Source organism: Oncorhynchus gorbuscha, linkage group LG02, assembly GCF_021184085.1.
Source record: "Oncorhynchus gorbuscha isolate QuinsamMale2020 ecotype Even-year linkage group LG02, OgorEven_v1.0, whole genome shotgun sequence".
Lineage (NCBI taxonomy): Eukaryota > Metazoa > Chordata > Actinopteri > Salmoniformes > Salmonidae > Oncorhynchus > Oncorhynchus gorbuscha.
The window spans coordinates 91,498,847-91,509,292 of NC_060174.1; the positions used below are offsets into that span (position 1 = coordinate 91,498,847).

The following is a 10,446-nucleotide window of genomic DNA, read 5'->3' on the forward strand; positions in this document are numbered from 1 at the left end:
GACTGTATGAGGTTGTGGACATGTGTCTTTTATACTGATAACAAGTTCAAACAGGTGCCATTAATACAGGTAACGAGTGGAGGACACAGGAGCCTCTTAAAGAAGAAGTTCCAGGTCTGTGAGATCCAGAAATCTTGCTTGTTTGTAGGTGACCAAATACTTATTTTCCACCATAATTTGCAAATAAATTCATTAAAAATCCTACAATGTGATTTTCTGGATTCTTCTTTTCCCATTTTGTCTGTCATAGTTGAAGTGGACCTATGATGAAAATTACAGGCCTCTCTCATCTTTTTAAGTGGTAGAACTTGCACAATTGGTGGCTGACTAAATACTTTTTTGCCACACTGTACACTGGTTCCAACTCGCCCAACATGACTACAAAGTATCTAATAAATTACCTGTAAACTTGGTCCAAATATTTCAATCAGCGTTTTTAATCCAACCTCAGGTACCCTAAAATTTAAATAATCAATTAAATGTAAGACGGGATAAACAGTTTCCAAAACCGAGGAAAAACAATCAAGAGCACTAAAAGACTATTTACTCTGTTCCATCTGACTGCACAATCCAATCTTCTGAGTGACACATATAAAGAACAGGACTACTTCTTCATTTCTCAAAAGAAAAACATCACACAATTTCTAAAGACTGTTGACATCTAGTGGAAGCCATGGGAACTGCAATCTGGGCCCTAATAAATCAGGTTTCCCATAGAAAAACATTGGAAAGCACAATGACCTAAAGAAGTGCCCCCTATACTGCCCCCTATCCTGAAGAAGTTTAATCTGTTTTCTATTTATTTTGATACATCCACAACAATAAGCTGATGAGGCGCAATTTCATCTGGCATAGAAAATGTGCTCACTCATCAGGACACTGTCATTCAGAGGAGCTATTCAACAACACAGCTACAATAACACAATCACTGCAAATGACCGGCGTTTCATTTAACCTTTTTTCAATTGGTTGGATTGTGCAGTCAGATGGAATAGGCATCTTAACTTCATAGATTTAGCCAGTGGCAATTTGTGCAATAGACACCGGCTGGAATGCGGTTTTAACCAATCAGCATTCAGGATTAGACCCACCCGTTGTATAAATGGCCAAAATACCACAGCTAATGGCTGTATTCAGGCGCTCTGCGTTGAGTCGTGCAGAAGAACAGCCCTTAGCCATGGTATATTGGCCATCTACCATACTGCCCTACCAAGAAAAAAGACAGTAACTGCTCATAGCGTGGAAGTGAGAAAATTGCTTTTATTTACCTTAGTTTCACAGTAACTTTATGCAGTTACTTTTTGTACATTTCCACAAACTTCAAAGTGTTTCCTTTCAAATGGTATCAAGAATATGCATATCCTTGCTTCAGGTCCTGAGCTACAGGCAGTAGGATTTGGGTATATCATTTTAGGCTAAAATTGGGAAAAGGGTCAGATCCTTAAGAGGTATTAACATTGACCCACATCTTCTCCAAAACACAATACAATAGAGGCAGGATACTTGTCCACATGATTAAGCATGTATTTAATGTAGCAAAAATGACATTAACTAATTTTCGACCAAATGAGCAGTTACTGCCTTTTTGCTTGGTAGGGCAGCATACCCCTTGTGCCTTATGACGTAATAAAGGAATTTGAATATGTGTCAAGAAAAAATATAATTTGCCCTTATTAAACTTGCCAGATCATTTTCTATCAATGGATGTTGATTTAACTTGTTTGACTGCTATTATTAAGCAATGTCATAGCATTCAATAATTATTATTTTGAGGAAACCCACATTTTTCTTTCAAAGCCGTCAAGTTACTATGATTTTCCTCCTTAATTGGCTCGATAATGTTATGGAAAAACAGGTTATTGTATAGATATTTAATCTCCCTTCATCCTGTGATTTTGTTTTGTTTTGGCTACTTCTCAGACCTGTAGGTTTTGTGTGGTCACCGGCCAAGAAATTGTGCTTGACATGGCAACCCTGCTTGCCAATGACTGTATGGAATGAGCTGTGCAATGGTGTATTGAGAAGCTTCCCACTGTTGCTGCGTCACATGTCGCTGGCGGTAGCTAAACGTGGCCAATTTGTTCCATCTCACTTGATTATATTTTGAGTAGGATTTCCGCCTACACGAGAAATAACTTGTAATATTGATAGTAGCCATCTGGATGTTACTGTGATACCACAGCAAGATATTTCACTGGATGTATAAATGTGAAGCATCCGTTTGGTACCACTCACGACCAACTATGGTGATGAGAGGAAGCCCAGTGGCAGGCAGTGGGATTTTTCTCATCGATTAAACATTTGATCTCAATAATGTTTTCTGTTCCAAAAAGTTTAATCTGTTACGAACAGAGTGGACTAAGTTTTGTAGACTTTACCCTTTGCCAAAAATGGCGTTGTTTAGAAGGAATGCAAGCGTGAATGTAGTTTTTTTTTACGTCACAGAGTAGGCGTTCCCTAACGGAAATATGTTTTGCTCTGCCAACCACCTTGCTTGTTCTGCCCACTATGATTAATTTGCTCCCATTGGAAAGGACAGGCTGTGGTCTATCTTGGGTTAGTTATATGAAGCTTTGACGAAAGTGTCTGTTCTGAATAGTAACTTATAATATAGCTATACTTCGGTTTTTCTAAATCTATTTACGGTAAGACCTTCATGAGTAATAAGACATTTTTATTAAATGTAACAATTTCTGGACTAAAATACTTGCCATTGTTTGAATTTTGAATCTTTGGCATGCATAACAATATTGTCTAAAAAAACACACAGCTTTACTTTACTGTATAATCTATGGAATTCATTCAAAGTATGGTAGGCTGCATTTAAGCATAACATTTTAACTAATGTACTATAATGTACCTTTTTTTCTGCTCTGTCTCTGTGTGTGTTCAGAGAACAGGAATCGATCAGTTGTCCGATCTGTCTGGATCCACTAAGGGATCCGGTGACTATTCCTTATGGACACAGCTATTGTATGGGCTGCATTATAGGCTACTGGGATCAGAATTATCTGAAGATGAGCCACAGCTGCCCCCAGTGCAGACAGCTTCATTCCACAGCCTATTTTGAGGAAAAGCACCATGCTAGCCGAATTGGCGGAGAAACTGAAGAAGATAGGACTTCAAGCTGTTCCTCTTGTTCACTGTTATGCTGGACCTGGAGATGTGGAGTGTGATGACTGCACTGGTAGAAAATGTAAAGCTTTCAAGTCCTGTTTGGAGTGTCTGGCCTCTTATCCTGTTACTGTCATTTTGAGCTATGGCTAGGTTAAGTAACGCTACTATTTAATTGATTTATTTCAAGTGCCTCTTACCCTGTTACCCTGTCATGTGTCTTATTTCAAGACACCTCCAGCCTCACAATGAATCTCCGGCTTTTAAGAAGCACAGGCTGGTCAAAGCCTCCACACAACTACAGGAGAGGATCTGCTCTCGTCATGACAAGCTGCTGGAGATTTACTGCCATTCCGATCAGCACTGTATCTGTCTGATGGATCAAATCAAATCAAATTTCAAATGATGGATGAACATAAAGGCCATGAGACAGTCTCAGCTGCATCAGAAAGGACTGAAAAACAGAAGCTGCTGTATCTGAAACAGACAACGTACCAGCAGATGATCCAGGAGAGGGAAAGGGAGCTGCGAGATATTAAACTGGGTGTGTTCTACATTACACCCTTTACAGATGAAGCAGTGGAGAACAGTGAGAGGATCTTTACTGAGATGATCCGCTCCATTGAGAGAAGGTGCTCTAAGGTGAAGGAGCTGATCAGATCCCAGGAGAGGGCAGCAGTGAGTGGGTCTGAAGTACTCCAGGAGCGACTGAAACAGGAGGTTGCTGAGCTGGGGAGCAGAGGCGCTGAGCTAGAGCAGCTCTCACACACAGAGGATCACATCCACTTTCTCCAGATTGTTCAGTCTCTCATTGCCCAGCTGGACTCTAAGGGTGTACATAGCCCCTCCTGTTGCCCACATCTATGGTTCAAGGATGTGACAAGGAGTGAGTCTGAGTTGAAGGAGAGACTGGAGAAAATCTGTCAGGAAGAGGTGGAGAAGATACCTTCTAAACCCAATGCCTGGCCCACTACTCAACCCCTAGCCACAGCAGCTTGCCCCCCTGCACAGCCCCTAGCCCAGCTCCAACCTCAGCAGAGAACCCAGCTTGACCCACACTCCATGTCCTTGGGTCTTGACTCTGTGGGCGTCACTATGAGCAGCAATCAGTACAAGCATCTGAAGGTGACCCTGTACAAATCAGATACAGACACCTGCTTTGGATTTAGACTCTTAAGGCGAACTAACCTATTAGAACCTATGGTAATAACACTGGTTTCAAGATAGCCCTACACCGTATCTCTTACATATTGACTGAGAGCCTCAGAGCTTTGATTTTAGTGTTTGAACAAAAATCCAAGTGGTCCACCAGCTCTCATCCTGCATTTACTGATATGGAGTCCATTCGGCTTAACACAATTACAGTCTAGTTGCATGCCATTTGTATAACACAGCCTAGAGTGCGTTGAATAGCAGGATTAGTAATTAGAGCTCTATTCACTTTGAGATCAACTAACCTAACCATTGACTGACCAATTTAGCTATGCAAATCAGCCATAGCTACTCTTTGTTATACAAAAATAAATGACGACACGGGAAATGCTGAACAAAATGTAAAGTTTAATCCATTGCTTATTTGATGAATGACTAAGTATTTTTGTGCACCTGAAGTACCCTATCAAACTTGAATTCATAATTAGGCTATTCTTAGTTGAGGGAAAATAAGACATAGTTCTCATACTTAAAAAAAAAAAGAAGTCCATTGCCGTCAGGCTATGCTTATCATATTATTTGTTATCTTCTGAGTATGTGAGAAAGCTAGTGCTGAAATGTTAAAAATGGTGTCACAGGTCATACCCCAGGGGCAGACCACTGGTTTAGGGATCAGATTTATTTACAGTGGTGCTCATAGATGAACACTTTGTCTGACCAAGATGTTCACTCGAGCATGGAGCCACATGAGAATGCTCTTTAGAGGCTTGCCCTGATCTCTTCAGTCCCTCTGGCTTGACGTGAAGTTGAATGATCAGAACTGTTCTTTGAGAGACATTCATACAAAACTAAGGATATGTCTATTGATTTCTACATTTCCCATTCCTGGGAAAATGCACAATTAGCACTGTGTTACACAGGGAATTTTCTGAAAGGATAGGAAAGGTGCATTCCACAAATGACGTAATCTGACCGTTTTTAGAGCCGGATGATATGGCCTAAAAATCATATCTCGATATTATTTTTAATTTGTATTTGTTTTAATTTTATGGGCGATTCACCATGTCTCAATTTGATGTTTTTCTCTAAATAGCCTTTGTTGTACAATTTTAAGAGTTCAAATACACTGCATTTCAAACAGTTAGCAATAATCTAATGAATTCAGGGCTCGTGAAATTATACCTAAGATAAATATAAGCCTTCCACAACCATAAGAACCACTTATTTATTTAATTTAAATAGTTGAACCTACTTTTTTCAATAATTAATGATCTGCCTTTCAAGTCTGAAAATGGCCGGCTTGTTACAAATTTAACCATAATGACTAACTTTTAGCAGGCATTATAGAAAATGAACACAAACCATCTCTCAAGCACAAGCTCACCTGCTAGTGAGTAGCCAGATTATAATATTTATATTTCCAGTTTATCCAACTTGGATCTATTTGCTAGCTAACAAGGTAGAACAGTTGAATTGTTATGAACACACCCTTCGGTTCGTCTCCCAACTGTTTGAACACCATGCTAGCCTGTCCACATTGTTTAGATGTTGAAACCAAGTGGCCTTCCTTATTTCGCAGAATAGGACCGAGTTTCCAATTGTGTTTTTATGGTTATTGCACATTTATTAAACACAGCCTAGAAAGCTAGTATAACAGTCTGGCTAAAATGCTGCTAGCTGTATGTGGCGCGACAAACTGAGCATGCGACAGGGGATACACGTGACTCCTGGGATATGCAGCGTCAACCAGGAGATCGATCGCACAATCCCTCCCGTCGATGTGGTGGTAATTGAGTCTCCTTCTTTTTACAGAAGGCGAGAGCCAAATCGGCATATTCGGGGGGGAATGTGCACGGTGGAGACCTGGTCTGGACTTTCCCCTAACACCTTCCTGAACACTCTCACGACCACCCCGTGAGAGTGGTAATTTATTCTACTGTTTTAGTAGTGTCTGATCTGCATGCAATTTGAGGAATTTAGATGAAAAGGGTATCTTATTTATTACAGTAAATCTCCATGCCTTTCGGTGTCCATACGACCAAGTTGAAACCGGAGACACCTGAAACCCCACCTCTTTAAGGAATACCTAGGATAGGATAAGTATCCCCCCCCCCCTTTAAGATTTAGATGCACTATTGTAAAGTGACTGTTCCACTGGATGTCATAAGGTGAATGCACCAATTTGTAAGTCGCTCTGGATAAGAGCGTCTGCTAAATGACTTAAATGTAATGTAAATGTAATATCAACTATACTAAACAACTCACCAACCCATGGGTGTTTGCAAGGAGATGAGGTGGTGACTGTGAACAACGTGCCAGTGGGATATTATGATTTGTTTGAGCTCCAAGATGTGCTTGAAAGGGCTGATCTGATCATTGTGGTCTGCTGACCCTGACCATGTGGAGAAAGAACTAGATAGCAAGTCCTGCTATAGTCTGTAGTCTCCACATGAGCTGGTTCTATACTCTGACTCCTTTGACTATGTGAGAGCGCCTGCTCAGTGCACTTCGCAAGGCGATAGAGTTGAACAAGGGCTCGGATATGACAAATTATAAGAATTTGAAAATGTGTTCATTTTTATCAAAAGTTTTACAATGCTACGAAGTTGATGTAGGCTGACTAATTATGTTTGTTGCTATTAATAATAATGAAATGTAACATTGGAATGTTGTTTAATTTTTGCTTCCACATAGATATCATATAGAATTTGTCAAAACTTAGCGGCGCAGTAAAACAAAAACATGTCATATTCAACATGTGAATGGTGTTATAATAATCCATCAGCCTTTGTAATTTATGACAATCAATGAAAAATTAAGTGGGATTCTTAGTATGATTAACAAAAATACAATTAACTTTTCAAACCATTTTAATTCAGTCATACTCCAAATAAGCTAACACTATAGACAGCAGTTGAAACTGCATTAAACACTATAATGCAAGGTTTTAAATGTACTATAAAGTTCTGGAAACAGATTCTTCATAGAATATTGTTCAAAGGTACTGTATCATTAAATAATGTGCAGTGTGCGTGTTTGCATATGAAGTGTTTGTATATGAAGTATAAATGTATCCATATCAAATCTATTGTAAATGTGAAATTCAGACTTTGGAGATGTATTTTAATCCCCACCAAGGGAATGGGCAACAGTGACAATGAGGGCTACCAGCAAAATGAACATGGAAACAGACAGTATGACAGTGATGACAACCATGGCTCCACTGCGTGCTGGCAGGCCAGAGTCTATTTGGTTGGGGTCTTTGGCTGAAATAAAGAGCATACAAAAACTATGTTTCAGGTTTTGTTTACTTGCAACTGGAGTCAGAAACCTGTATGTGACGGTGGTGAATATAGACTCCAGATATAAAGGTTAGTAGAATGACAATGGGTACTACTGTCTTCAAATACCTTGTCTTGTAGAGACCTCCAGAATGTTGCTCTTCTCTGCCCCTACCACATACTGAAGCCTTGAAATAAATAGAACAGCTATTTAATTGTGGTCAAAAATCTTGAGAAAAAAAATATAAATATAGGATGATGAAAATGTAAGGGGAAAATAGCTCTATCTACCTGTATGTTGAGCCAGTGGTGAGATTTGTCACTTGATAACCCAGGTTTCTGCTGGTAGTGAACTGGCCATTATTTTCAATGGTTGAGATGATGTCCCTTCTGAACCGACAGGGGAGCACTTTGAATATATTGACCAAAGTTTCTGTGGAAGGAGACATTCGTACCCCGGTACTATAAATATTACTAATGAAAACAATGAAAAAATATCACTGGTTTAGTATTTTCGAAATGACCATTGTTACCATTGTCTATTGTTACCAAAATAATATTTGGAAACCAAAATAATTGGTTTTAGCATTTGAATGGAGAGTTATGCAAGATTCCACCGATAATCACATTTATATTAGGAGACAAAGGGCCAAAAGGAACACTCACTGCTCTCGTTGGTGACAGTGTTGTTGTACTCCAAAGTCACACTCTGTGTTGCCAAAGCACATGGAGGCAGGCTCAAAATTAAAGAGTCAGCAAACCTGCCTGTTACAACTCCATCTGACTCTTTCAGAAGGCTCACTTGGAATTCTAGAGTAAGCAACAATTTGGAAAAGGAATAACCACATGTTATGAATAATGAATCATCAGTGTTGCTTAAAAAAACTTCTCAAAAGATACAGTAATGCACTGTTTTTTTTCAAATGTTTAAGATGAGGATATGTTAGATCAAATTCTGACATAATTGTGACTTTGTGTGTTACAATTTCTAAGTCAGAAAGGTTTTGACAAACTGAATATTCAATCTTATGGAAATGTAAATGTGTCACAACAGACCCTGGTTCAATTCCAGGCTATATCATAAAAGGCTGTGATGGGGCAGTGCACAATTGGCCCAGTGTCGTTAGGGTTTGGCCGGGGTAGGTCGTCATTGTAAATAAGAATTTGTTTTTCACTGGCTTGCCTAGTTAAATTAAGGTTCATTAAAAAAAGATCAAAATCATAACATACCTGCATTTGAAAGGGTGAAAAGCATTCCAACGAAGATGAACATTGTCCTCATTGCCGTGCTGAACAGGTGAGACTCGTGTGAACGCAACATTATATGGAATGGGAGCGCTGGAATAACTAGAATTGACCTGGACATCCGCGAATCAGGGACAAGGTGCTGCCTGGGAACAATAGAGGGAAACCAGTTTGACCAGGTTTATCTGTGTACTGTCACAACTATTGTTTATCCTATCGTGTTTTCTTCAGCCTAATGGTCGACATAGTGTTAAACGTCCCAGTCTTATATATAGTATAGTCCACAGGAGGTTGGTAGCACCTTAATTGGGGAGTTCATGGTAATGATTGGAGTGGAATGGTATCAAAAACATCAAACACATGGTTTCCATGTTTCAAGGACAGCTTTTTTTCCATCTACGTAACATTGCAAAAATCAGAAACTTTCTGTCCAAAAATGACGCAGGAAAAGGAATCCATGCTTTTGTCACTTCTAGGTTAGACTACTGCAATGCTCTACTTTCTAAACTTCGGCTAGTGCTAAACATGGCTGCTAGAATCTTGACTAGAACCCAAAAATGTGATCATATTACTCCAGTGCTGGCCTCTCTACACTGGCTTCCTGTTAAGGCAAGGGCTGATTTCAAGGTTTTACTGCTAACCTACAAAGCATTACATGGGCTTGCTCCTACCTATATTTCCGATTTGGTCCTGCTGTACATAGCTACACATACGCTACGGTCACAAGACGCAGGCCTCCTAATTGTCCCTAGAATTTCTAAGCAAACAGCTGGAGGCAGGGCTTTCTCCTATAGAACTAAATTTTTATGGAATGGTCTGCTTACCCATGTGAGAGACGCAGACTCGGTCTCAGCATTTAAGTCTTTATTGAAGACTCATCTCTTCAGTAGGTCCTATGATTGAGTGTAGTCACGGAAAGGCACTGGAGCAAAGTGAACGGAAAGGCACTGGAGCAACGAACCGCCCTTGCTGTCTCTGCCTGGCCGGTTCCCCTCTCTCCACTGGGATTCTCTGCCTCTAACCCTATTACAGGGGCTGAGTCACTGGCTTACTGGTGCTCTACCATGCCGTCCCTAGGACTCACTTGAGTGGGTTGAGTCACTGACGTGGTCTTCCTGTCTGGGTTGGAGCCCCTCCGTGGGTTGTGCCATGGCGGAGATCTTTGTGGGCTATACTCAGCCTTTTCTCAGGATGGTAAGTTGGTGGTTGAAGATATCCGTCTAGTGGTGTGGGAGCTGTGCTTTGGCAAAGTGGGTGGGGTTATATCCTGACTGTTTGGCCCTGTCCCGGGGTTTTCATCGGATGGGGCCACAGTGTCTCCTGACCCCTCCTGTCTCAGCCGCCAGTATTTATGCTGCAGTAGTTTATGTGTCGGGGGGCTAGGGTCAGTCTGTTATATCTGCAGTATTTATCCTGTCTTATCTGGTATCCTGTGTGAATTTAAGTATGCTCTCTCTAATTCTTTCTTTCTCTCTTTCGGAGGACCAGAGCCCTAGGACCATGCCTCAGGACTACCTGGTATGATGACTCCTTGCTATCCCCATTCCACTTGGCCGTGCTGCTGCTCCAGTTTGAACTGTTCTGCCTGCGGCTATGGAACCCTGACCTGTTCACCGGACATGCTACCTGTCCCAGACCTGCTGTTTTCAACTCG

General features: G+C 40.6%; 1 protein-coding gene and 1 pseudogene across 1 annotated transcript; one reads left to right on the plus strand and one right to left on the minus strand.

Annotated features, from left to right (window-relative positions):
• Positions 1 to 2,533: 2,533 nt before the first annotated feature.
• On the plus strand, positions 2,534 to 4,341 carry LOC123990804 (annotated as a pseudogene).
• Positions 4,342 to 6,716: 2,375 nt separating this feature from the next.
• zgc:194948 (uncharacterized protein LOC796981 homolog) lies at positions 6,717 to 9,677 on the minus strand. Its single transcript, XM_046327134.1, has 6 exons — positions 9,617 to 9,677; positions 8,778 to 8,938; positions 8,214 to 8,357; positions 7,839 to 7,980; positions 7,677 to 7,735; positions 6,717 to 7,532 (listed from the first exon to the last, which is right to left on the minus strand). Exons 1-6 carry the CDS (start codon positions 9,646 to 9,648, stop codon positions 7,390 to 7,392), a joined length of 681 nt encoding a protein of 226 aa, XP_046183090.1. The 5' UTR covers positions 9,649 to 9,677; the 3' UTR covers positions 6,717 to 7,389.
• Between the last annotated feature and the right edge of the window lie 769 nt (positions 9,678 to 10,446).

Excerpts from the sequence above, each read along its gene's own strand:
- zgc:194948 (XM_046327134.1), bottom strand. The coding sequence starts at position 9,648 with ATGCTGAGACCGAGTCTGCGTCTCTCACATGG. Across the intron at positions 7,981-8,213 it reads CACTGTCACCAACGAGAGCA|AAACTTTGGTCAATATATTC; the intron begins GTGAGTGTTCCT and ends CTCCTTCCACAG. Across the intron at positions 7,736-7,838 it reads ACCACTGGCTCAACATACAG|GCTTCAGTATGTGGTAGGGG; the intron begins GTAGATAGAGCT and ends ATTTATTTCAAG.